Consider the following 27,996-nt stretch of genomic DNA (forward strand, 5'->3'; position numbering starts at 1 on the left):
TTTGTAGCATCAGACATCACATTGAGAGTGCCTGGCAAGTCATGCGTTCTGACTCTCAGCCCCTGGAATGGGCTGACTGTCACAGAAGGTTCAGGTCTATGGCTGTTACTTTTTGTAACTGCTCATTTTGTAATAATGATACTTCCTTTTTTTTAAATAGGATAACCAGTAAGCATGAGACACCAATTAATTATAGTAAAACCTGTTTGTGTTTCTAGAAAACCCTGTGCTGTCAAATGGATCAGGGAATTCATCTGGTTTAAAAAAAAAAATCCCTGCAAAGCTTCTCCCCTGTGTTCCTCCATCCTCTTCCCAAAACTGAACCACATGTGATGCTTTTGAGGCTGAGGTTCTTCTCTGGCTTGATTTGCAGAGCAGCTGGCACAGCTGAGGGATGCCAAGGTGCAGAGGTAGGCATGAGCAACAGTGGCAGGAGTGCTTTAGGGAGGCTTTGCAGCCAAATATTTCCTAGTGTTCGCTGCTGCCTCAGAGTGCAAAAGCAGAATTTGAAGTGCTTTGACAGGCAGCAAATTAAACAGATAAGACTTTTTCAAACCATTTCAGGAGCTTTTTGTCACAAGATATCCTTGAGGCTTGACCAGTGTCAAAAAGGACTGGGTTTCCATTTGGTAACAAGTATCACAGTTCATGCAATGGGATTAAAAAATCCATATTTTTCTAGGTGTAAACTGCGTTGGTCTGGATCATGAATCAGTTTCTAGCAGAGAAGAATTAAGAAAATTTATCCTTAAGGAGCTTATTCTGTATCTGCCTGTGTTTGGACTTTTGCATCTTTCTTTGAAATGTGATATAGGACTAGATGGGACCTTTGATCTGATTTCTTATCTGGTATAGTTATTAAAGCCCCTACTTTCAGCTTGTGAGAGACTATTGGTATTTCAGTGCAGTGAAAAAGTCTTTCATGGTTAGAGGCAGGCCAGATATGCCTTGAAGAAAAGTTCAAGTTTCCTTAGCCTTTTTTGTCTGTTTAACCTTCAGGGTATACAGCATGGCCCAAACAGAGAAGAAAGGTGGGCTGCTCCGGAAATCTTCAGCCTCCAAGAAGCCATTGAAGGAGAAAGTTGTGTTGATGTATGATGAGATTTTCACGGTAAGGACTTGAGCATCTCTTCTTTCTAAAGTGGTGTGTTAAATTTTCTTGGTTTAATTTGTGCTGTGGGCTCTGCACGGTGTGTTCTTTTCCCAAGGTAAGGACTGCACAGTGTAGGCACACGCTTCAGGCTCTGCTGCTGTCATGCAGAGCTCTGTATTCTGCTCTCTTCCTTAATGTCACCTTGTCCTGTTGTCTGTCAGGACCATTTGTGATCTACCGGAAGCCATGGCTTTTCAAGTATTTCTCAAAAAATAATCCAGAAAATAAACAGAGGCATCCCAATTGAAAGCTGCTTCTGTTTGTCCTTCTGTTTCTGGGAATCTGTGTGGACAGAATTCTATACTGTGAGACCACTTGGTCATCCAGTGGGATGATGCTGACTCTGAGCTACTCAAGATAATGATTTTCTTTAAATTCTGCCTGAATGATTCCTTCTTGTTTGCTTTCATGGCTGTTCCTTTTCCTTTCAGACAGACGACCCCAGTAAATGCAACCCTAGGTTTTGGGAGGAGCTGTTTCTCATGAAGGTAACAGGAACTGAACATCCTCTGATTTGCTACTGCTGTTCTGCCTACGAAATGGCGGACTGTCAGTGCAAGGACTTGCGTTTCTAAGGTGTCAGTGGTTGTGTTAACATGCATGAACTGCTTCTTAACCTGACAGGTCAACTTGGAATATCTAGAAGGCAAGCTGGAGGCTCTGGATGGGGAAGAGTTAATGAAGATAAAAGATAACATCAACTGCTTGTTTCAGCACTGCATCCAGGCGCTGGGTGAGGAGCACCCAATCAGAGTGGTCAATGCATTACAGGTACCACGCTGAGAGATAGGGAATGCTCTCTTTTGCTTCTGATGAGGCAATACATTTGCTGCTGTTATCAGACATCTTGTGCTCTTTTCTTTGCTTCTGAGGAGAAGTCATGTCTACAGAGCAGTTGCTGCTTATTGTCTGTGGAGGTTACAAACATTCATAGTCTCTTTAGTCTTTGAAGAACAATAGCTTGTTTCAGAATTCAAGAGCATCTGGTGATGCAGGATGAAGCAGATGGCAATGGGGGGACAAGAGGGGCTTGTTCACACTGCAGGCTGTCAGTTTGGGGGCTCAAGAGTACTCTGTAGCTTTGTCTGTATTCCACTTTCTCCTGTTCTCCCTCATTTCAGCCTCCTTTTTGAATTTCCATATGGGTCGAAAATGAAATAAAGCTCTGGAGAAGTTTGTGTGAAATTTATACAGGGGAGTGTCCCTGCTGGACACTTCCTAATTGGAAGCTGTGAAGAATTGTCACCCAGAATTAATAGCCGTTTTCCTGCAGGTTGCTCCTTACCAAAGCTGTGCCGTCCCATGTCTTGTGTGGGACACTCCCCTCCTCAGTCTTGACGTTTGATGTTATTAGTTCACAGGTTGATTCTTACAGCTTGGTGAGTGCATTTGTCTTAGCTTCTCTCAGCTGTAGGGAGTACAGGATATGAATTTCAGGTTTGGAGGAGTCACCTGTAGGAGACATTGGACAGGGAGTAAGCTGGGAAGAGTTGATTTAAACCTGAATATTTACACCTCTGACAATATGATCTTGCATTGTTTTACTATTTGTAATAATTTTTTTAGAATTAGTTTGAAAAGATGCTATTACATAGCATTTACATAGCTATTACATAGTTATAGCTACATAGACAGTCTAGGCCAGCCCTGAATTTCCAAACTTGTATTCAGGCTCTTGGCAAAAGATAGGCCAGGGCTCAGGTCTAGAATCCTGCTGTGTGAGTGTAAATAGGAACCAGGTAACATATCCTGAGCTTGAGCTGGGAGAGCATTCCCTTAATCAGACTGTGTTCATGTGGAAAGTGATCCTGAAGCCAAAACTTACATAAGCAATCTTTTCTTGAGAATGACCATGGTGACCAAACGTTTGTTTAGCCTGATATCCTGTCTCTGACAGTAACAAAAAAAAAGGATGTCTACCTTACCTTTTTGCTTCTGTGTAGTTCTAGAGGTCTGCTGATTCATGAGGTGTGCTTGTCTCCAGCTTTACGTCTTCTGAAACTAATTACTTCTCACAGGTGAATTTAAGCTGGAGTCTAAAATTGCAGTGGTTATGAAAGGTGCCTGATGACAAAAGTCACCACAGACATTTCCCTCTCTTGGGGCAAATGAGACATTTGCTGTCTATAAATTTTCCAGAGTGTCTGTTGGAAGCATAGTGTGCTGATACCTATCTGTTGCCAGTGATCTCCAAGATCTTGGTGTGAATCAGTAATCCAGTGCCTGCAACAAGAAACGTGAAGGAGATTACATTTAGTGGGAAGGTTCTTGGAGCCCCTGAGGTAGTTAGGAAAACTTTAAGCTAATAGCCTTGGAGACTTTTTTCCCTTCTCTCTCTCTATTTTTTTTTTTTTTTTTTTTTTTTTTTTTTGACAAAGAGACAGTTTATTGGTCAGACTTAGTATAGCAGTGTGGTAGCCAAACAGAAATTTGTGCTCTCTGTAGCAAAAGCATCTGCTGTATGGACAGGCATAATGTGATAAACTGTGTTCTATGGATGATGTATATTTTGGCATGCTTGAAATAAGAAATTAATCTGGAAAGCTCTAAGGCATGTCGAGCCATATATTGGACACTGCTTCTGCCTTGCAGTTTCCTGATCAGTATTTTTGGCCTTAAAGCCACACTTCGCTATTTTCCAAAGATCGTGGTCCTGTATGGTACAACCTGGGTCTGGACAGGAGAAGCAGTAAGACTACCTTTCCTCAGAGTGCTATGAAATAAAGGGGTGAACAAACCACAAAAATATGGACAAATATATTCTTCTCTAATTTTTTTGAGTTTTAAGCATCCAAGATCCTCCTTAGAAACAACAAAGGTAGAGGAGAGGTCAGACAAAATGTATGGCTTCCAGGCTGGTGGTATTCATTTAAATATCTGTGCTTTGCCAGTGCTAGGAGAGGGTCTTAGGGCAGGTTTTGCTATTGAGTTGCAGGTGTTGCCTTACATCTTACTCTCTGATTTTTTCCCTCTGCAGACTTTGTGTGCATTGATTCGAGGCGTCCATCAGAAGAACAAATCCACTTCTGGGTTTGACATCATCAACATGCTTGTGGGTTTTGATAAGGCAGAGCTATGTATGAAGGTGAGGCCCTGGCAATGTAGAGAAACAGTTTGCACAGCAGCCTCGTTGCAGGGGCAGTGATTTGTAGGCAGGTGTGTCTACCAAGGTGCAGCTTTTGGGGGAAATATTCCATCCACTTATTAAAAACAGCTATCTTGAAGTTCCTTTACCTGCTAGTGGCACAAAGACATACTTTGTGCTTAATTTTTAGCTGATAGTTATATCCTGCGCTCTCACATTTCCATCATCACATATACCGTTTTAAACTTATTTGATGCTCTTCACTGTAAAGAAGTTGAATTTTGGGAAATGACAAAGTAATCAGTGATAAAGCTGAATTCCTGTTGTATCTTTCATCTCTACAAAAAGTAGTAAATTTTCATCTCTCTACCAATAGTAGTACATTTGGGGAAAATATTCAGTCATAACTTGCCAATCAGAACTACGTTTTTCCTTTAAGAATAACTGTATTACCTGTAACTTAGTATTTGGAAAACCATTATTTGTTAATATCTATCAAACAGCTATATAGTATCTATTTTTAATCATAACTAATATATGTACTAATAAATTGGAGGGGTGCTCCTTACAAAAAATCTCATGGTGCCTATAAGTAAAATGGAATATTGAAAAAAGAAAGCACTGATGTTATTGTCTTGCAAACAAAAAGGAAGATCATATTTGTAGAACTCAGAATTACTTTGTGAATAAAATCTATGCTTATACGTATACAAAAACCTCTCATGCATCTAGAGAAAGCTCTTGGAAAATGGTCATGATGTTATGCCTGTAGTCATTAAAATGTGGTTAACACAAAATGATGTGGAGAACTGGTAGTGCAAGTATGGCCTGTGTAACAGTAGTAATGGCTCAACTATTGATTCTGGAATAACATGGCTTTATATTGGTGCTCTTGTATTTGAATCTCCTAAAAAACTTTTTATAACAAACATTTCAAATAATTTAAAATATTACTTTTAAATAACATGATTGTTCTTCTTTAGAATCTGATGGAGAGCTTGGACTCGCTCCTCTGTGCAGAAGGTTCTGAAAGCCTCAAAAGCTTGTGTCTGAAGCTACTCCTCTGCTTGGTGACGGTAAATAAATACCAGCTGTATAATAACTTAAAGGCTTATATGCGCCACATCTTGAGGGATGGAACTGTCTCCAAACTTGAGCAGGATGCTGCAGTGTGAAGCTTAAGATGGGGAAAGAAATTGTCGATGAGAACAAAGGTCAGTCCAGAATATGCATCATTGCTCTAACCACGATGCCAAATACAGACTAGCAGACTGTTTTCACCTCATAAGATAGGTACCAATTGGGGCAAAAGGGGAGAGACACAGGAGGAAGTGTCAATTGGATTCACAGGGTTTTTTTTAGGTAAAAAGATATTTGTAAGTCTCAGATAAATGGAAAGGGAGCAGAGGAGAGGAGTTGAGGAAAGACAGGAACTGTAGAGCAGACAAGAGTGGTGAGTATGTGAAGAATGAGGAAGTTGGAACAAATGGCCGCTCATCATCTCTTGGAGATGGTGAACTGTGAACTATTTTGGCTGCGATAAGAGATAATTGAGTGTGGGGGAGGTCTTCACTACCCTGTTCGTGATGGGAAAGTGCTCAGTAGAGCATATGCGCCCTGTTTTTTCATTCTGCCTCCTGTGTAGCAGCCTGCTTCAGCTGCTGATGACTGTTGTCATGCAGCTGTGTAAAATATCAATCTGTAGAGGAAAGGGGGAGCTCTTAGTATGTGGGTCATGCTTCTTGCCAGAGAGAGGGGTGGGAGGCAGGACAGATTTCTTTTACTTCGTGTCTAGCTCTACTGCTAGTCACACCTTAACTTGCTAACTAAGTGTGAGATTCTGGATAAATATGTCCACCTGGTAGTAGAACTGTTCTGTTCCCAGTGTGTGCCAGCGGCAGCTACAGCATCATGGGAGGCTTTGGGTGAGATTTCAAAACTTGTGTTTCTACTCAGGTGACAGATAACATTAGCCAGAACACCATCCTGGAGTATGTGATGATTAACAGCATATTTGAAGCTATTTTACAGGTAAGGTTCTTCCTTCTACTGCAGAGGCTCTTCTTCCATAGTGAGAGCTTTCAGTGATATATTTCCTTTTCAGCTTCTTCAGTGCAGCATAGCTGACTGGCACTATGTGGTACTTCCATTCATAGCTCAGTCATAGATTTTTATTTTTTTTAATGCTGTATTCTCCTTACTCTAGTCTGCTGTTTTTAGTCACTACCGAGTATTTAAAGTATTTTCACTTGAGACATTTGTGCATAGATAGAAGCTGAACATATTTCTGGGCTAATTTCACAGAGAATTCCTCTATCGGAGGAACTTTTTTTCAAAAGACAGTCTGTATATGTTGAGGTTTTTTCTGCTCTTTGATAAACTATACTTTTTAGAAGTGGAACTGGGCTTGGGGAAACCCAGAAAACGTGCACAGATAATGTTGGTGATGCACTGAGATACTGTCCAGTGCTGTTCAGAAATATATTTGACATTTATGCCCAGAAAGCCTATGTGCATCTTCTTTGTGATAAATAAGCTTCTCTGCGTGCAGAACTTCTTGGAAGCACCGACACTCCTTCAACCTTAAATATCCTCTTTCAGTTATGACATATTTTGCTCTTACGTATACATTTCATGGCCATGCACTGTCTGAGAGTCACTGCAAGCTTCCTGAAGCAGGCCTGAACAGAACAGTGTGATTATTTATTCCAGATCCTGTCCAGCCCACTTAGTCGCAGGGAACATGGCTATGATGCTGTTGTCCTTCTTGCCTTGCTGGTCAACTACAGAAAGTATGAGGTAGGTATTCTTCTGGGTAACAGAAGCATCACTTCTCTCTACTTTATTAATTTACACTGGCCTCTGGATTATTAAGGCAGCCTACAGTACACTTCTTAGCAGTACACACTATAACATTTATCACGGTATCAGCACAGAGCTACAGAAGTTTTGCAAGGCGGTCGTATTATGCTAACTGTATCTGTCTCTGACATATGTGTATAATCAAATGTGTATGATATTCATACAGTTCGTTTTGTGCAACTGTGAAAGAAACTACCTAGGGGATTTGCATTTCCTTCGTGAAGGTGTTCCGAGGAAGGTCCTTTCGGAAGAGTTAACTGTTGTGCCGAACTTGCATGTTTGCCTTGGTGTGTGTGACTGCGATTATACATTATCTCCAAAGTAAAATAAGCTGTCAATCATCTTGGGCTTCAGATGGAACTTGTGATTAAGAACCTGACAGCCTGAAAGAGCACAGATCCCCAGAAGAGATGGTGAAGCTGTGACCAAAGAATGAACTGAAACATCACAGCTAGTATATCCAAGAGAAATCTGTCTCTGTCTCTTCAACTGATTCCTCTCTGAGAAACTATTCATCTTCCTCTTTCTAAACTGGTTGTGCTACTTTGTGGTGTATTCCAATTTTTTTCTGTTATTCATCACCTTGAAAAAGAAACATTTCAAATGTCAAAAAAACACCTAACGTTGGCTTTTCTTTGCATGAGGCATGATGCTTTAATGATCAATCTTATTTTTTTCTGTAATTAGGAACATCTTAATATACTTAGATTGGCAAAAAATGGGAAAATGCTGGAATACCCCCTCCTCAACAGAATTGCTAGGAGGGAGCAAGCTCCAAAACCTACCTGGTTTTATAACAGATCTTGTTTTGAATTATGAATAGACCTAGAGAATAGGCAAAGACAGGAGCTACACTTAGTGTCAAAGTAATCCCTGTTAATTTCTCATTCCTGTGAATGTTGTCAGAATCATGAATTACAAATTCTGTTCAGCGATCTGTGCCGTGGTAGCATGGAACAGGAGCATGGAGTTTGGTTTCAGTATATGGCCATGAGGTAAAACTGTTGGGAATGATATGGGTAGGTTTACTGATGAGGGCAGACTGGAAAGACCAGAGGTCTCATTGCAGCGTTCAGGTCAAGGGGTGGACAGCTGTGCAGTCCCATCCCTAAGCTATGGATTCCATAAACTATAGTTTATGTCCTTAGTAAGGTAGAGTGCTGTGGGTACATAAGACTTGTCCTCTGCCCTTTGCAGTAGCTTTCTGTAGAGTCTTTGGTTGGGGTTGAGTGCTTTGGAAGACATTGTCTTCAAATTAGGCACCCAAAAGAAATTGTGCTGATGTTTAAAAAGTACAATCCAACCTGAGGCAGACGTGTAGCGAGGGGAATTTCAGCTTGAGTCGTTCATCTGGCAAGGTTGAAAGCAACTTGAAGGAAGGTTTTATATGATGGCTGCCTGACATTGCCCTTTGTAAACAGTGCTGCAAGCAAAGCCTGTAGTAATGCAGTCATAATCTTTGTCCTTAAGTAGAGTAGCTGTTTTCATTTGCTGTTCTTTGGCCTTTAGAGTCAGTTTGGTGGTTGCCTGGTTGTCAGTGTGTTGTGGCATACTTTCATGCCTCAAATCCTTTGGAGTTCTCTTTTTAGTTAACTGTACTGGAGTGATAGGTTCTCTTTTGTTCTGAACTTCATTGGTTGCTAAATTGTGTTTCCAGCTGCTTAAGAAAAATCTTATTAGGCTGAAAATTCATTAGTTGACTATGATTTTGTCTGTCTTTAATGTGAATAACAGTGTGTTTTGCATCAGGATGTTCTTTCATATTTTTGGGATGTGAATTTTGTAGTCTCCTCTCAAATTCCCTAGGGAATATCTGTCCACGTTTTCATTACCAGTGTAGCTGAGATCTTGGCTTGCTCATTAACTTCTGTTTTAGGAGTAAAAATGATTTACATGTCTTTACATGGAACCTTTAAAAGGATGTCCCTGATCTGAAGCTTAATAATTTTCAAAAGTTGTACTAAGTATATACTGGTGCAAGTCTTCAGCTATATTTTATGGGTTTTTTAAAATCCTAGTCCTGATTTCAGAGAAAATATTTTTACCTTGATACTATGTGAGAGAAACATAAAAGAGTAACTAAATCATTGACTATATGAGGAAAATGGTGAAGCTAAGTGTACACAAAAGGCTGCCAAACAGAGAAAATGCTGTGAGGAAGAGTATTTATTTGATCACTTTCTCAGTGTTTTAAGGGATGGCTGCTAGAATAGCATGTTAAAACATAAAATCAGGTAGTGGCTTTTAAATAGTTAGATTCCTTGATAACATCTAGGTGGAACTTTCTTTGCCTCATGTTCAACTTGCTAGTGTTGCATATTGTGTCTTTTGCTAGGTAAAGCTGAAAGAAATTAGTCAAAGCGTGGGTTTTTCCCTTTGCATGCTTGTCTGGCAGTGTATGGTGTATCCAACAACAGCCCTTCGTGTCCAGATATGTGCACTTGCCTCTCCTTGATACTACAAGGAGTCAACTACAGGTGCCGAAGAGACACTTACCAACATTGAAGAGTCAGAAAATTCGTCTTTTTTTTTTTTTTTTTTAAAAAAAGGTCTCACACAACTCAAATGATTTAAAATGAATATCTTTAACAAAAAGAGTAATTATTCAAGCTCCAATTCCCTACAAGACGGCCTGCCTGCAGGGGAGATGGCCTCATCAGGGCTGGCAGCAAAGCTGCTGAATCATCCCTAATGAGTGTTCAGGGAAAAGTCTTGCAAGGGATAATCGAGTGGACTCTGGCCTTTGTTTGTGTTACAGATGTGAAGACAGGTTAAGCACCTAACTAGGGATTATACATGATTAGCTTGTTTTTTTTTTTTTCTGCTTTCTTTTCCTACTAAAAAAATTTATTTCCCATAGGTTTGTGTTGGAGGCGGAGGTACATTTGGGGGCATGGAGGAGATCTCACTCCCTCTGCCTGACCTATGTGCTTCTTCATATAATACTCACTTTGTATGGCGTGTCTCACCTGGGGATTACTTTAAAAATTGTCTGGTAATGATCTCCCCTGCAGCTTCCACCTTCATTTCTATGAGATCGTTGGCATCTAATGGTGGGTAGTTCATGGAGGACGTTTTGAGTATTTCCAGGTTCCAGGAGTCTCTGTCTGTGCCTCATCACTGACAAGAAGACCTTAATGCTATAGTGTTGTTATCTGATGGCAGTGATAAGAAAATACCTGTGTTCTCTGAAGAGCTGAAAATAATATTTTTGAGTTATTTCTGGAGGCAGGTGGAGGCAAAAGCTATTTCTAAGTTCATGTAACCACTTCATTGACACACTTTGAAGTTTTCAAAATTCTGATCCACCACTTTTCAAGGCTGTTGCATGTTTCTGCATGTTGTGGAGTGGCAGGTGTAATTTAGGCTTTTAAAACTTTTGCTGTGATTCCCAGTGAGAGAGGAACTGAACTCTGAAACAGCAGGATTAGAATAGGGAACCAGGCAGGGAGTATGGGGTGGGCTTAGGGGTGCTTGTACAACTTGCAGGTTGCTGACGTTCATTGTAGATGTGCAGACTAATGCTCATAGACAATTACTGGAACTGTTGGCTCTCCAGGAGGGGCAGGAGCAAACTGCACACCCTTTGGGCAGCACAGGAAATATTCTCATCACACTGGTACAGACTTGCACACTGAAAGGCGCTAGAAAACTGCCTTGTCCCATACAGAGTAATACGGTGTGTGGATTACACTGGTTAGTCATCTGCCTGCTGTTTAGGGAGTTAGGGAAGCCTAGAGGAGGCATAGGGTGTGTCAGGGGAATGGAATACTTCAGACAGGAATTATTAATCAGACCTCTGCAGATATGGAAATGACAATTGAAAAGATAAAAGGCACCTGTAGCAAGCTAGGCCAGCTTCATCACCCTATCAGCCATGCACGGATGACATCTTGCTGCCAAGAGGCAGGAGACATGGAGCACGTATCTTGGAAAGTCAAAAGCAATGGAAGCGTGAAGAGTTGTTCATAGGCTGGAGATGACAACAAACCCACTCCCCCTACCTTTCTGTGATGGGACGGAGTATATGACTAGGCCTCAGGGCTGCCTGGTGATGTTGGCCAGTATAGTATCTCCTAGTTTGCTTATTCCCCCCATCTGGGAATTTGGATAATCCTGCAGCCTCTAATCCAGCATAGCCCTGCTGCCAATTGCCTGGAAAACCTTATCACTTTTATTGGTTGTGAGTCACAGGCTGGTCTTTCTTCTGTGCCTGAGCTGTGGTGTGGAGAGTTTCTCCTTGTATGAGGAGAGCAAGAGAATGACTGAAATTAGCAAAACTAAGATACATTTGCAAGCGTGGATTTTAATCTATATTTAATTATGAATTTGTGAAGCTTGCTTCTGCTTTACTGACACTGACTAAATTTAATTTCTGAAGGGGAACATGATTGTACAGAGAGGACCATATATTGTTAGTCAATAGAAGCCTCTACTCCAGCCTCAAGAAAATGTCTTTGCATGCTTTGTGCACAGATGGGTTCTTGTGAGTTTTCTGTCTTTTTATGAGACAGCAGAGAGGGCTGCGTGCTGCTGGAGGCAGGCTGACAGACTGGCTGAGCTTTGGTCTTTTCAGATCAGTTTCTTTTCTGAACCAAAAAGAAACCCTGATCCTCCCAAAGCACCAAATAATTGTGAGTGGTGTTTTCTGATCAGCCTTATTTTTAACTTGCTGTCAAGCCATGGGCAAATCAATCGGCTAACTGTAACTTGTAGGGCTGCATCTGATGCATGCTTTGTGTTTTATTCTTCCCATACACTTTGGACTTACTACATAGATAGAGCCTTTTCTTCTCTTTCCTGGTTCCAAATCAACTTTGTTAGTTTTGCACTGACACATATAAACCAGGAAAACCAAATGTACATTGCTAATCTGAAATACTTCCTAAATTATTAGAACTCATGTTTATAGGTGGAGCCTGTGTGCTTTGTTTGGCTGAGTTCAAGGAATTTATATTCTCCAGAGACTTCTAGCTCTCAGTGGTGTAAACTGTTAAAGTGTTGAGCTCTAATCCAGGAGCAGATGAGTCTATAAAGTTGTCGTGCCTTCCTGGGTCCTCCTTCCTTTAAGCAATCCTTGCAAGGTGTTGCAGAAGGGAGACATCAGAACACTAATGTTCAGTCCCAGCTTCAGTGCTTGTTCCTGCTGCATAACAGTGTGTGTGCCACAGATAACAGGCTTGCAGGACAGCTGCTCCACTTTCAACAACTGACAGATGAGCTAGCAGAGGAGCAGCATGTGCTGTGACTCCTGTTTCTTTCTGTATTCTGCTTTGTGGGACAGGAGAGAGGTCTTTCCAGGTGGTTAGGTAAACGTGGAAAGATAATAGTGTTTTTTTCCTGAAGGCTGAACTTAAAACCATTTTTCTTTCTTCCCTCTCCCCCCACCCTGAGCAGTCAGTGAATCCCTACATTGTGAAGCTCTCTATCGTAGATGACGAGGCCACGCTCAATGTGAGTATTTGACTTGATTCCTCTGCGCTGCTGGGGAGGGATGCTCTTTCACGTGTGGTGTTAGTTTAATGAATGCAATCATGGTGTTTTGTAGAAGGAAGGTCTAGGAACAGTGCTACTGTGAAGAACACCAGTATAGTGGGTTTCTGCCCTAACTGCACTCTTGCAATAAATTAGGCAGCTCATGATTTGGACAGTTTGATCACCAGTTAAATGGTGGGGGTGGTTAAAAAGCTGGGTAGCAGGGAACATGCTGATGTTGATCTGTTATGCATTTATGAACTATCTGTACACTATTTGCTGTCACGTGCTAAAGAGGCACAAGATAGCTTATACCAAAGAAGATCTCATTTCCAGTGCTGTGTCATCTGATTTTACCAGTCCACAAGTCAAATTCTTGTAGCTCAGTGGAAGCTTGTACCTGAGTCAAGAGTCCTGCAACATATTTTGGGTTGTAGCCACTGCCTCAGTTTTGTATCCAGGCCTGGGTGGAAAGTGGCAGTGCGCTATGAGCTATGTGAGGACTGGACTTAGAAGCTGTTCTTTAGGCATGAAGTAAAAAGCAAGCTCCGTGCTAACTAAAGGGCAAGAACGATTATTCTGAGTTAATTAAATTAGCTTGACAGAAAGGATGATCAGTAGCTGTGGAATGGTGAAAGCTGTTTGCAAGAAGTGAAAAGATTACTGGCGTTTATGGCCTTTGTTTGAACTTTTGGATGTCTTTCCTCTGACACCAGCTTCGTTCTGAAGTTCTTGCCGCTTTATTGAGGCTTCTTGAGTGAGTAAGCTCTGTCTGGAGGTCCAAGGAGAGTATATGTTCTCTGTTGAACTTAGATATTCAACTTTAAATTTTGGTGTCTTGATTTTTGGATGATATTTTTGTTGTATCATAGCATGTCTTAATAGTTCAAAGAGCTTCAGGGGAAGTTCTTCATAGCTTGCTAGGTTATTTCAAGAGGGGCAGCACTGCTATGTGTGTTCAGTGTGTGATTTCCTGCATTGAGTTTTGTAATGTAAAGATTTTTTAATGCTTTTTTTTCAGGGAATGGGACTTGTAATTGCCCAGGCTTTATCAGAATATAACAGGTAAAACCTCATTGTCTCTTGTTTTTCAATGCATGATAGTTGCTGTATGTTTCCACAAATTTTTTAGTGTTAAAGCACTTATTTATCACCTAACAGCCCTGGTGCACCTGGAGAGGCACGGAATAGTCTTAAGCTTTGAGGTACTTTGGCTAAGTTGTTGCTGTCCTTGCAAGTGTAAATGCATCTGTACCAGCTGTGCTGATGTGCTTCAGGAGAGATCTTGCTGTAGGGGAAGATATCTATTGTGTGTTTTTTTACTGTCATGGATTTTACCTCTATATGAACCTTGTGTAAAATCTTAGTCCCCAGTGAAAAGATAAATTATTTGCTGAGTACTTCTCTGTTAGAAAATTGATTTAACTGAAACACAATGTAAACCAAACAAATGTATCCAGGACTATCTACGTGCCAGATCAGAGATCATTAGGGGATGTATGTATGCTCTTGCAAATGGTGGAAAGCATTAACTGCTTCTGAAGAAAGAGCCAGAAAGCCAGCGGTAGGGGTAGGATGTTCCCAGCCTCTGCTTCATAAGCAACAGCACAAAATGTATAAGTTTTCCTAAGAAGAAAGTGCTTCAGAAAAATTTGGAAACTTACAGCAATTTCACCTGAGCAACCCAAGACTTTTTTTTTTTTGTGCAGTAGGATTCTCAAAGTATCCAGAAAAATGTTTTAATTCCTTTGGAGGTCTGCTATTATAGATACGCAGATGACTTGCAAGATCTACAAATCATGTATATGTATTTAACAGAGTAAATTATTAGAGTAAAGCAGAAAAAACCTCACGCACGCAAATTCCTTTGTTCTGACAAAAGCTGTCTCAGACTATGGCCTGTTTTGCTTAGCTCTTTCTTTCTCCCTTCCCAAAAAATTTAGAATTGTCTTCTTTGCATGTTGCATTGTGTGTGATCAGATTCCTGTATGAAAGACACAATAAATGGCCATGTGAGCTTTGCTAGTATATTTGAAGGCTAAACGAAGCAATTTAGCTTAAATCTGAGGTGCCCAACCTGTTTGTTGACTTCACTTACTGCAGTTCCAGTCCCTTCACTTACTCCAGGAATGTGGGATCAGGCAGGATCAGGCCATGAACCATAATGGTCCTCATGGTTTCTGCTGGCCATAGGATGATCGACTCTGGTTTAGTCTGTAGCGGATGATGGTTGAAATGAAACCCTTCTGTGGTTACTGACTATGTGTGTTCATGTGGTTCATTACTGTTTTGCCAGATGAAATTTCCTGAGTCACTTGGTCTTTTTCCTTCAGCATTAGCACAGACTGGATGTATCCTCTGTAACAGCACAGGCATTGTTCAGTCTTACGTCTTTCAGCAACCCCACTTCAACTCTACACAGTTTACAAATATTTTAATACCCTTTGCACCTCTCTTTGTGAGTTCTTGAAAAGGGCTTGTGAATGTTGAAGCTTTCTTCATCCTGTAGTCTTATCAGAGAAGACTGTCTCATAGGGATTTAGATAAAATAACCCTAGTTCCATTTCTAACCCTGAAGCTTCATCCTTATTCCTTTTTGTTCAGGCAATACAAAGATAAGGAAGAAGAGCACCAGAGTGGTTTCTTCTCAGCCCTAACAAACATGGTAAGCAAGGAAGCAGTGTTTCTTTATTCTTAAAATAGGTGCCTTCATGGAAGTTCAGCAGGAGGGTGTTTCTAAAAACTAAGTTTGGGATGTGGGTTCTGGAGGAGGAGATGCATTTTGTTTGAATTGGATCAATGCAACTGAAATGGCTGTTTTCTGAGGAGTGTGTTGTTGTCTCGCTGGGAAAGCTCTTTCAAAGGATGAGATCTCTATTCTGGTGTTGATAATTGAAATTGTTTTCTGTCATCTTCTTCATTCTAGTTGACTTTATTTTAAGAATCACAATTACTTGTTGGACACTTTTAAGCAGCTACGTATTTTTAAAAACAAGTTGCTGCTCTGCTGATGTAGCCTAAAACAGAGAAGCTGAATATTTTTGTGGCAAAGTCTAGTCTCTCACTAGCTTTAGAGATCTGTTTCTTTACTGTCTAGTTTCTCAAGCCTGGGTGCACTGTAGCTATGAAGTAAGCTTGGATTCTGCAATGCGCAGTGTCTGCATTTTCGGAGGGGTACCCTCTAAAGGCAGTCATGAATTTCTTCCTTGTAAAGAGTATCCACTGTTCCCCTTGTTAAATTTGGCTTTGCTTTAGTCTGAGATTTAATTGTAGTCTGAGATCTTAACTGACAGGAAAACTTCCTGTAAGTAAGGGTAGTTCAGTGTTGACAGCTGTATGTCAGGAGTGACATGGGTAAAACTGCTACCACTTTGGGGCAAGAAGAGCGGAAATGATCTCTGTTGTCCTCTTACAGAATTGCAGACTAATTCAGGTTGAGATTCAAGAGACAGTCCTTTTATTCTTCTTTTGTGATTTGACAGGTGAAGTATTCGTCAGTGACAATAGTGCAAAATAAAATGTGTTTGTAGATAGTCATCTTGTTTCCCATTTGTATTTTACTGGTATTAGAAAGAAAGTTGCATATGTGCCTTGGATGAGAACACCTCTCCCAGGGCACTTCTGATTTAGTTAAAGCCCTGTCTTCTCTCTTGTTGTGCAATAGCTTTTACAAATTCCTCCTATGCAATGCTCTTTCTTTCCATAGGTGGGCAGCATGTTCATAGCAGATGCTGATGAGAAGATCTCAGTCCAGTAAGTGCACAGATGTTAGTTACACAATGAATGGCTACTCACCACACTGGTCAACATGATCCACTCCATCGTGAAGCTGTTCTAATGTAGCAAAGCAAACTAGAGAGACAAGTTGTCTTGTAACTAAAATGGTACCGCACCCCTGCAAACAATGGATTCTCACTTAAGTGAGAAGGGTGCAGCAGGAGGAGCCACAGCTGAATTGCTTGTAATAAAGTGTATAAAAAAAACCCTCGTGGTTTGTATGAGGCATTTTTAACATATAATAGACATGTTGGAGGTGGCAGATGGGAAGTGATGGTTTGTGCACTCTTGTCCCCAACAAAATGTTTTCTAAATCAGGGGGGCGAGTGATAAATATGAGGGTTTGTGGTGTCTGTAGGAACCTCTGCCCTTAAAAGAAATTACTTTAAAGGGAACTCACTGCTTGAACAATGAGGGAGACCTTCAACAGGAAGGGAACAAAGACCGTAGTTGAGCTCTAAAAATATCTATTTTTATGGATTGCTAAGTACTACTTATAATTGTAAGAACAACTGGATTGCAGAGTTTTTTATAGTTGAAAAAAAAAATTCTTCTTTCAGATGGGCCATGCTTCTGAAAAACTTTGCTCTTGGGATTCTCATCTGGTGGTAGCCCTTAATGAACTGTGCTTTTGTCTGTATCCTTTTCACAGGACAAATGAAGCAATCCTTCTGGCCCTCTATGAAGCTGTTCACTTAAACCGGAATTTCATCACAGTTCTGGCACAAGTGAGTTTCAGGGTGATGTTTGCCCATTTCTTTGTAGTGGAGGTCCTTGAAATTAGAGAGTGAGAAATGGAATTCGTGAAAAGATAAGTTTTCTTTTTTTTTCCCCTTCATACCTGTCATACATGTAGATGAGGATGAAAGATCAGAAGCAGGCCAGGGCCTGGGTTTATTATACTTCTAGAAAATGCTTCCTGCCTTGCCAGAAAATGAGTAAAGTTTTGAGGGCACAGCTCATGTTGTAGTGAGCCATTTCTCCCACTGAATGGGAAGGGCTGTGTGGAGTGCCTTCTGTGCCCTACTGATACTGCCTTTAGGGGGAGGATGGAGTGAGTGGAATGGTAGGGATAAGATTGCTGCAGTGATCTGAGCAATTCATGCTCTTGTTCAGTTAGGTTTGAGGGAAAGAGGCTGATCCAGCTCCAAAGTTGGATGAATTGTCCTGTCTGGCTGTGCACAGACTGCACTTTGTTGTCTGTTTGGGTATCCTTTGCTTAGGGACTAATCGACATGTGACGACTGGTGTTTCAAATACTATTTTGTGTTCAAATTTCCTTGGAGAGTCCAACCCCTCTTGCTTGGGAGACTGTTGCCAGAGCATAGCATCCTCCTTGTGCTGTTTATGGTGAAGAAACATCTATGGCAGCCTTTTGAGAAGCAGCGGGCTGCTCCATACCTCTGATCACAAACCTCTGGATGCTTTTCTAAACACTCTGTGAGTTTGCAAAGGTGGTTATTGCTGGGAAACAGATAATGAGTTTGTCTGATGGGGTGATCGTGCTGTGGCTGGCTGGAAGGGTAGCCTGATGTGTTTAGGAAAACCTCCAGGCTTAGGCTTTTAATTTGTGTTTGTAAGTACTGCTGGTAATCTGTGAGAAAAATGACATCAAGAAGAGAGTTAACACCTTTCCCCAGTTATTTCAGGTCCTCAGAGTGCAGCCATACATCACAGGCTAGACACTTGGCATGATGGAGGAGGGCTTTGGGGACTCCTGACAGTAGTGGTGATGGAAGAGGTCTGATAGGCAGATCTACTGCCTCTGAAGAAAGCTTCTGTTCCACGGGTGGTTAATTTGCTGAGGTTCCTTGCCTCTCTTTTCCCAGGTTATTAATTCCTACCACTTGTGAGAGATTTCTGCTCTTTCAGTTCTGTGTAATACCAACTCAGGCCTTTCTGTGGTCAAGATATCCCTGAGGGAAGAGAGGCCTTTGGCAGGGAAAAAGAATAGGGCAGGAAAAGAGCAGCTAGAGTAAAAGCTCTTAAATTAAAAATAAAAGGATAAAGTAGTTATTTGTGAATGTGATAGCTGAAGCAGTCACTGATCAGTGAGTTTAATTGAAGTGGAGACCTGATGTTCTTGGGTGGATTGTCTGTAATCCTTCATTTAAGAGAGGGTGAGGTAGGTCATGCTGGCCTTTGGAAAAACCTCATAAAAGCTGATGAATGCTTTTTATGAATGTCTAAGTTGGTGTCCATTGCTAGGGACTGCATCAATGACTACCTGCTGCTGTGTGGGCACATAGGAAAAGCAGGGATACAGCTGTGTTGGTGCCTGAAGTGTGAAGGTTTTGGTATACTGACCAGCTTGTTGGTCCTCAGTTTTTGCTGCTAGGTGGCACTATTATCTCTCAGCTGGTGGTTAGTGTTTGGGGAAAAGAAAGGTAAACAGCACAGCAAAATCTGTGGAAGCAAACTTGTTTTATGTAAGATTTTCAATGGATAATTGTATTTTAAAGTTTAAATCAGTATCTGTAATGATTTTAAATTCTTTGAATTGTAGTATGTGTGTCTGTGCTTCCCATAAAATACGTGCATTTATAGTCGCTCATAAAATGAGATATTCAAAGACAATGTGGACGATATCCACTAGGGAAAAATTCTATGGAACTAACGTCAAATCAGTAGTTCTGTATCCTTTTCTTTTAGTTTGAAATTGTGATGATGTATTAAGGCGGATGATATATTTATGTAAAACTCGCCCTATGAAATGGACACTTTGCTTGGCAGCCAGACTTAAAATAGCATGGCAGATTGCCTACAGTCTCACCAGTGTGGATAGATCTGGAAGCTTACAAAGAGTAAAGTCAAAGCGGTAATTAGGCAGGCAACTATTAGCAAAGATGAAATGGGGAGAGTAACTGACTGATGGAAGCAGAGAGGATCGATAATGATAGTGTTATATATGTTATGCACTCATTTCCTGCAGTGCCTGGGCTTTATGGTGAGACAGGGAAGTAATAAATTGCCATCATCTTTGACTACGAGCAGGTGGAGGGCAGGAGTGAGGAGAATTTGCTTTTAGAAAGAGAAGTAAAAGGATCTTGGAGGAAGACTTCAAATGCACACCCTTGGGTTGTTTTGGGGGGGCATCAGAAGCTATGAACAGTGTGGGCTTCTGCATACCTTTTCCCATTCTACACTGGGAAAGGGCATGTTATCTGTCTGCTGGGGACAGCCGCCACTTTCTGATGTATTTTTATATTTTGTGGAGTAAAGAAATTGATGTACAGTTTAATTGTTAGATGTCCAAGGTCAGGAAGCATAGCCTTGTTTTTTGGAGGAGAGGTTGAAGTTTCTTGAGACTTCGTTAGTCATGCTTGTTGTGTGAGAGCATGGAACAATACACGTAGCGATCTGTATGACTAGTGCTGAGGGAAGCTGTTGACCTGTGTATGTCTGGTCATTTGTGTTTTCTGTTAGAGCCATCCCGAAATGGGGCTGATGACAACACCAACAAGCCCAATTCCAACAACACCTGTCACTCCACTTGGAACCACCCCGCCTTCTTCAGATGGTAAGAAATGTAATGATCTCCTGGGGAAAAACAATTAAAAACTGTAAAATAACTAGCAAAGCATTTTCTCAAGATGGCAACTAATGAGGTCTGTCAGGAGCAGATGTAACCTGGTGGTCTCTACCTGGAGTGACTTGCCTTACTAAACATGAGCAAGAGTTTTTGACTTGAATTTATTTCTGTTTTGCCGTGTATATTGTTCAATGCAATTATGCTGATATTCCTTCTGAAAACAGCACTGTCCCAATATCTGCATTGTTGTGGTTTTAACCCAGCAGGCCGCTAAATACCACGCAGCCACTTGCTCGCTCTCCCTCACCCCACCCTGGGGAGTGAGGGAGAGAATTGGAAAGGTAAAGGTAAAGAGACTCGTGGTTGAGATAAAAACCAATTTAATAATTGAAATAAAATAAAATAGTAATAATAATAGTAATAATAACAAAAAGAAGATATACCCAGCCCATTAGTTATTCTACGTAGGCTTTTACTTATGACTATTTCTAGTGTCAGGTTCTTTGCCTGGAATTATTTGTCATTGAAACAGATTTATGGAGAATCACAGTGGATTTCTGCTTGTCATTAATGCATTTGTCCCCAGCTTTGAATTAATTGGGATTTGAATCCAACCTAGGTGTGGAGGTATTCCATCCTCTTGTTGCCTTTTCACTGATAGGCTTTGTAAATGACTGCTTGCCCTGAGATCTTTCTTCTAAATGAGATGTTACATGTCCAGGTAAATATGCTTTGAAATCATCTAAAATAAACCCCTTTTTGTTTAAGGTATGGATAGATATAGCCTAGTTTAAGAGAAGAAATCAAATGGCTATTGTCATGGACTTTAATGGCATCCGCTAGATCTGAAGAAAGTGTTTAATGAAGGAACAGAGTCAGTTTGAATAGAGCACAGTTTGGACATATTTCTGGGGAAAAGCAGCCTGGGTTACTCGGTTATATCAGCTATTCAGGTCACTTGATATCCTAGTTAAGGATTGTCCTCCTTGTGGATGAATTATATGTGGTTACCATGGATATCAAAAGCTTCGGTTAAAAAGCCCCCTATGTCTCAAGTCTCCCTGCGCATATAACGTAAAATGTAGAGGGACAGGCATTTTGCGGGCTTCTGTTCAATGTGTTCGTTGCAAATGCATCCGCCCACACACCTTATTATACAACTGACAGAATTTACGCTTACCGACATCTAAAGCTTGTTCACACTCTTTTCTAATTTACTAAAAACCAAAAGCAAAACAAAAATTCCATCCTGCTTTCAGCAGAGGCAGTGGCTTTGTGAAGCTTGAGGCTTCTTGCTGCTTGTAAGGTTACTAAGTTTAGGGAGAGGAGATGATCTTAATGTGCAGCAATTGCATTGGGAAGCATTCTTTATTCCTAATTGCTGTCTCCTTGCTGATCCCTACTCTCAGTGATAAATTTTTTTTTTTTTAAGACTTCAGCTTGGTTTAGTTTGGTGGTGCTTTAGTATTGCTGTTATTTTAAAGGTATGTCAGAATTTTCCTCGATTTCTAAGGTCTTGCAGCTCGGCTGTAAAATTTGCCTATGGCTGAAAGTTAGCAAGAGGCTTTTTGGCTGTGGAATGAAAAGATTGCTTTCTTCTTTTTCCTGCATTTAAAAAAAATGTGTAGTTGAGCTATTTCCAAGTTACAGCAACATGCAGAAATCCATCTATGGGTTTCAGGTGCTTTTTTTTTTATGCTGACTGGGATTAAAAATGGGTTCATATTTTGGTTTGAAATATCTCTGGCTGTTAGCCTATAGTGTGAATTAAGACCTTTTAAAGTTTCAAGATGCGTGTTAAAAAAAATCGAGGTCTGTAGCATGAACCAGGATAAGCAGTGATGTGTTCTTCAGAGTGATTTCTTCTTTTTTTTAAAAAAATGAGACTTTTGCTAGAAACTGTTGATCCATAATATGTAAATCAAGTGTGCCTGTCACCATAGTTATCTAAATGTCAGTTTGCTTACTGTTGTTAAATATTCATTCACTGCGTTCATTGTAACAGCTCCAGAAGGACCCACTGGGGATATAAATACGTTTTTCAGACTTTTAGCTAGATCTTTGAGCTATTCATAATATTGGGGGTGAAAAAGCTTCCAGTCTCATTGCATAGACTTTGCCAACAGACTGGGCACACTAGCAATGTGTCAGGAGCCCCAGAGCTTCAAGACTCAATGGACTAAAACAGCTCATGCATGGGGATGTGCAGCTTTTAGAAGCTAAAAGCCCCATTATAATTTCTTTGATGTGATTTGGACAGTGAGGTTACATTGATCTATTTGGCCTGTTGTTTCCAAGGGCTACAATTTTTTATTCAAGGTGATTGTATAATCCTGAGCTCCATGAGAACCTCTGCTGTGCGCTGGGCTCCTCAGTGCTCAGTTTAAAGAATCCTGTGTTTTACTGTTGATTTGTCTCCTTCATCCCTTTGTGCCTGTGCTTGCCCCAGTTCCAGGGGTAAATTAGCCTTACTTGCCTCATTACAGGGTTATGAGATATAAGGCTTGAATTATGAAAGGCATTGTTTCTTAAAGCAGACTTTTCTCTGAACCAAAATACAGTTGCGTGCAGGATCAAATCACTTCCCCTCAGAGCCCCAAACCTAGCCATCCAAAAATCATGTGAGTGATTCCTCACTTCTTGCGAGGTCCAATCGCATCATAAATACTTTCTTCTTTTCTCCAGAGTGAGAAAAGCCTTGAGCATTCCTGAGGATAGATGGAAAAGAGATAATACAGTTCTTAAGATGTGTGTCCTAGTGATCTGCAGATCTGTTTTCAGTGCAAAGGGAGCCCTATCTTAGGCTGTCTTTGTAGCTTGAGAAGAGAGAGCGCCTTCTGGCAATCGTCGTTCAAGCCACCTATGACCTCCTGCATGTGAAAACCTGCGAGTTTCAGCTCCTAGGCAGCCAGAACAGTGTTATTGTCATGTCAGGACAGGCATGTAGAGCTGGAAAAGATCCCCTTGAGTCCTTGAATCTAGTGCCTTGTGCTTGCAGGCACATCATCATAGAAACCCTTAAACGTATCAAACTCTGTCTTAGTTTGTTAAATTTGTTTCCCAGTAATTCCTGGTGGGAGGCAGTTTCAGCTTCTTGTTCCTTGGTTAGAAATCTTCAACTTTCCAACCTGTGTTTCTTGTCAGTTTATACCCATTTATGATGATGTTAACCTTACTTTGGAACACAGCTCTTTCATACGTTGGGTTACTCGCTTGTGTATTTTGCTGGTAAATGCATGCTGCATTTTTCCCACTTATCTTCCCCCCCCTTCAGTATTTCTCGTAAAGCCTTTCTGAATGGGAGGGCTGAGAATGGCCCTTGCGGACAGCTCGGGCTCAGTCATCAGTAAAAATGTGGCTCAGTCACATGATAGAGGTTTGACAGCTCATAAACTCAGTGCTTCAGATGGTACATGGGGAGTGAGCAGGAGGCACATTGTGCAATTAGCTGAGTAATTGAGATAGATTCTTGTAAAGTCTGAGGCAGATGATGTCCGGTGTTAAGGTGTCAACAATGCAGCTGGTGGTAACAAGAAGTGTATCCTAAAGAAATGCCAATGAACTGCTGTTCTGCTGCAGGTATGGAAAGTGCATTTCTGCTCCCTGCTGTGTTGTGATTTCTCTAGCACAAGCTGTGATTGCTTCTGCTTCTTGATTTCTATAAAACTGCTCTTTCTATCGCTCTTTTTTACCATTTTGGTCATGCAATAGTTGTTACATTACTGTGTGTTGCTTCTGTAAGAGGGGCTGTTGGGAGGGAAGAAGGGAATTGATGTGGACCTTTTGGAACTGAAATTCCAAAACTGCTGAAACTGAGAAGGGTCTTTGCTGGGCATGTTCCTCTCTGAACTGAGAATGGTGTGAATGTTAGCTGTGTTGGTTGTAAGAATTAATTAATCAGTGAGAATGTCTTGAGCTCCCTAGGTTGGGAATGTTAATGAGTGCTTAAAACAGTGGACTGATGTCTCTCATGGTGGGAGGGTGGGGGCAGGACAGAGAAGGGTATCACTGTGCTGAGTACCACAACCTATACTTAAAGCAGGAGAAATGGTCTCTGGGGGAGTGGTACCAGTCTTCAAAACAAAATCTTTGCTGAGCGGCCATGAAGGAGGAGGCAGTCAGGTAAACCCTGCAAGTAAGCTGATCCTGTCCCAGATCTGTGAATCTGTGACTTGGTTCTCTGTATAGTTCTCTCTTGTATTTGTGGAGGGTAAACGTGTCTTATCTGCTTTGTTCCAGTTATAAGCTCTGCAGAGCTGCCTTTGGATGCTGATGTGCAAACTAGCAACCTGCTGATAACCTTCTTGAAGTACAGCTCGATTGTGATGCAGGACACAAAAGGTAAATAAGTTCTGTTGATGCAGCAAGCAGTGCTTCTTGAAGTCGGGAGGGCATAAGAACACGTCTAGTGACTCCAGGAATAGAAGTTAACTGGAGTCCCTTCAGAGGACTGAAGATTCCAGCTTTTGAGAAAATGAAATGATTTCTTATTGCAAGATAAGTGTTATGAGACTAGGAGAGACCTAATGCTGGCGGGAGAGAAGTCAAATATGTAAAGAATGTAAGAATAATAATAATAATAATAATAGTACCTAATAACCAAGCCTGTCTCTATGCAGGAGGTGTGAGCATATCTGATGCCCAACTATCTGTCAGGAGAAGTCATGTACCAGCAAACTGTATTTTTAAGAACATTTAGAAGCTGACACGGGAGGCAAAGCTCAGCATTAGGAGGAGATATTTCCTTTGTCCTTTGGTACTTGCTGGTTAAACATGCAGCTCTTTAATTATAAAGAGGACAGCAGTGACTTACGCTGTACTGGCACTAAAATTTGCTTGAGAAGATATATTTCCATATTGTGCTTTTTGTTTCTCCTGATAGTTTTGTGGGGATTCATTTCAGCTTGCTGGTGTTGAAGCATTGCTTCATCTCCTGCTCAGGGTACCCAAGGGTGCTGGTTTGCCCAGTGGTTGTATGCGCAGGACCATCAAGTGAACATAAGTGATCTTTGTATCGTATTTCAGCCCATTACCAACTTTTGGTGTTAAGTTAGATGTAACAACTGAACAAAAATAGGGAGTTGCTGCAGAGCTATGGTACATTGATTATTGAACCTGAATGCTTTGCGCTGTATAAGGAGCAGTCAGAAGAGTTTCCTTGTACCTACTAGCTTGCAGTGAAATTGTACCTGGCTGTCTTGTTCTTGTGTGGTACACTTGCTAGTTGAGGAAAAAGTGGATAATTGAAATTAGGACCAAAAGGGACTTCATGAAAATACCTAGTGCCTCAAAAACAAGGCAGGTTCATGTTTACCTGTATCTTTTCTCAGAGATGTTGCTAACAGATTGGATAAAGACACTTTGATAATGAAGCATCATTTTTAGACTGTCCATTCCAGTGTTTAACTACCCTTATTGTGAGAAACAATCATGTGCATCCTAAATTCTTTGCTGCGATTTAAATTAATTACTACTTATCTTCTCCATGATAGATACTGAGAATGTATTATTTCTTTCTTCTTTGTGACAGCACTTAAGTATTTGAAGTCTGCTTTCATGTTTCCTCTTGCTTTTGTCTTTAAGCTAAACCACCTCAATCTTTGCGCAGTCATTTCTTACAGATTGCACGCATGAGGAGGGCTTACCAGATCTCCCATTGTTCTCATTTGCATTTCTCAGGGTCTCTCTTGCTGATCCAAGTCTCTGATGGAACAATTTTGTGTTTTTCAATTTAACTTCTGCACTTACTAGTCACTGTAATATGGAAAGTCTGCATAGGGCCTCAGGAGCTGCCAAACTGGATTAGTTTCAGATGGAGTGAAATTTGATAGAGGGGATTCCTTACTAAACAAGCCAGTGAAAGATGAGTTCATCCTGGTAAGATACAGGAGTTGATGTTTCTTTCTTTACCTTGGTTCTAGCTTGTATAACATTTGAAATTTGCGTGGCTTTTAGACTTAATCTCCTTGCTGCTATGGTACTATGTGGCAATGAGCTCCACTGAATGTTTTAAAAAAGTGCCTTCCATACTGGTGCTTATTAATTCTAGTGAGTATATTCCTGTCCTTATATTTTGATGATAGATGGGGCCCTGCCTAACTTTTTTTCTTCTTGTGTAAAACCGAGCATGTGACACCAATATACCAATAAGAGAAGAATGAATAACTCTAATTTACTCCATGTGTCTTGAGACAGGTGGGAACACTTAGAAGGGAGACCAGTTTGTTCCACATCCAGGACTAGACAGTTGTTTTGGTCCTGTCCCAGAGAGCGTAATTTAATAGATTGTGTTTGTTCGATCCTCCTCTTGTTTTCTTTCTTGTGTCAGTCAGAGGCAGCTGCCTTGGGAGAAACAAAAACTGCATCATTTTTTCCCATCTGTAAAATAGGGTTCATACTGCTATACCTCGCCATAGGAAGTGGTCTGCTTTGTTCCTTTAATGAAGGATGCTGTGAAAGTACAAAGTGTCTGTGTGAGTAACTGCCTGCATAGCTGCCCTGTAACTGCTGAAAATGGTATGATGTTCACAACAGGTTTGCTGAAGGCAGAGTGCTTGGTGTGAAACAGAAGCCTTTACAGCACGATCCCCAGAGAGATAAGTGGCAGCAGCACCTACAAAAATATACAGGGCGGCCTCACAATAGGAAAATAACAAGGCTCCCGTGTATCGGAGTTCTTTGAGGCCATTTCTCCTGCTTTGCTGGAGTAGAAAACTTTTCACTTAAACATTTTAGCTGATGTAAGGAGACGTAGGAGAAACTTTTAACTCTCCCATTCCAAAATTCCTCTTCATCTTGTTTAGTGCAGCAAGATGAAATCAGCACACCTCAGGGCACATCTTGTTAGTAAATATCTGTCCCTCAGCAGCATAGAAAAGAAAACACAAGAGCCATCAAACTAGACAGAACAGCTAGCTAAGCCTATTCTGTGTTTATAGATTGCCATATACATACTAACTAGCAAAGTGTTTGTAAAAGTGACCTGCAAAGATGCAAGGAGTTTGGCTGATGCTGTCTTCTAATTTATATTAAAGTGGTCTGACTGTTTCAGATCTTCCTCTCCTCCAAGTCTGACTCTAAGGCAGATGTCAGGGATGGCATGTTTAGTAGTCATGTTTTAGAGAAGCTGTTGGAGGTCTCAGGAGAATGTGCAGTTTTAAGCTTCCTCAGAATTTAGTTATAGGTATGTTGTCGTTGTTTTTTGTTTGTTTTTGTGGTTTTGGGGGTGTGTGGTGTGAGTGGTTTGTTTTTTAGAACAAAGATTTTTCAATGAGCTTGACTGGACAGTGCCTTGAACAACCTGATCTTAGATTTGAGCAAGGATTGGACCAGAGGTTTCTTCCATCCTAAGTTACTCTGTGACTCTGTGTATCTTGGGTTTTTTTGATATTTCAAGGCTAAAATTGAGATGTAAGAGTTTTAAATAATCCAAATAAAATCTGCATTTTTCTGCCTTAGTCCCTCTCTGTTTGTTAGTCTTTCAGCCCTCCAGTTGTCATTCAGGGCAAAAGCTGCTTGAAGTTGTAAGATGAGTAACAAATTATGGAACGTGATCAGGGTGGAACTCCTTTGGCTTAAAATGCTAAGTCTTTGCAGACGTCCTTCTTTCATGATTTTGCACAGAGCAAACTAGGTCATGTGTCTCAGTCTTGGGGTTAAAACTCGGGACTTAGAGCGTAATGCCAGCAGTCATTCTGCTACACTGTGCTATGCCTCTACCAAAGCTTTACTGCTTTTTTCATAACCTACAGCAAAGGTGATCTTTTTCTTTCCATCTTGTCGAAGAGGGAAAAGTGCATCTCTGCTGTGACAGAAAGACAGGGACTAACCCCAGTATTTAGAATATCTGTGGAAGTAAAACTGAATGAGACAGAAGCCCCACTGACAGTTACAGTGCTTTGGAGGGTCAAATCAGAAACTTTGCTGTTGGCGCAGACTGGTGAAAAATTGGTGGGATTTAGTGGTCAGGCTGTAGGGTGAGTGCTTAATGAGAGTAGTCGGACTATTAGCTATCATGGAGGAAGTAGGAGTATGAAGAATCTCTAAGGCTGGGCCTTTCTCTTGCTGCGACAACTATCTCACTCTTCATCATTGCTAGGCTTGTGTGGCTCA

General features: G+C 41.0%; 1 protein-coding gene across 5 annotated transcripts in view; it reads left to right on the plus strand.

Annotated features, from left to right (window-relative positions):
• ARMH3 (armadillo like helical domain containing 3) overlaps positions 1–27,996 on the plus strand; it is a 131,435-nt gene that overhangs the window by 6,491 nt on the left and 96,948 nt on the right. For 3 of the 5 annotated variants that reach the window (XM_068398340.1, XM_068398341.1, XM_068398343.1), the window contains exons 2-15: positions 1,000–1,111; positions 1,585–1,641; positions 1,778–1,924; positions 4,131–4,238; positions 5,222–5,314; positions 6,195–6,269; positions 6,951–7,037; positions 12,498–12,554; positions 13,597–13,640; positions 15,180–15,240; positions 16,282–16,328; positions 17,005–17,080; positions 19,779–19,872; positions 24,124–24,225. In XM_068398340.1, coding sequence (XP_068254441.1) covers positions 1,000–1,111; positions 1,585–1,641; positions 1,778–1,924; positions 4,131–4,238; positions 5,222–5,314; positions 6,195–6,269; positions 6,951–7,037; positions 12,498–12,554; positions 13,597–13,640; positions 15,180–15,240; positions 16,282–16,328; positions 17,005–17,080; positions 19,779–19,872; positions 24,124–24,225 — 1,160 coding nt within the window. Of the gene's footprint in view, positions 1–218; positions 411–999; positions 1,112–1,584; positions 1,642–1,777; positions 1,925–4,130; positions 4,239–5,221; positions 5,315–6,194; positions 6,270–6,950; positions 7,038–12,497; positions 12,555–13,596; positions 13,641–15,179; positions 15,241–16,281; positions 16,329–17,004; positions 17,081–19,778; positions 19,873–24,123; positions 24,226–27,996 lie in introns of those variants that run through there. The other 2 variants (XM_068398342.1, XM_068398344.1) reach the window with 2 other exon arrangements.

Source organism: Nyctibius grandis, chromosome 4, assembly GCF_013368605.1.
Source record: "Nyctibius grandis isolate bNycGra1 chromosome 4, bNycGra1.pri, whole genome shotgun sequence".
Classification (NCBI taxonomy): domain Eukaryota; kingdom Metazoa; phylum Chordata; class Aves; order Nyctibiiformes; family Nyctibiidae; genus Nyctibius; species Nyctibius grandis.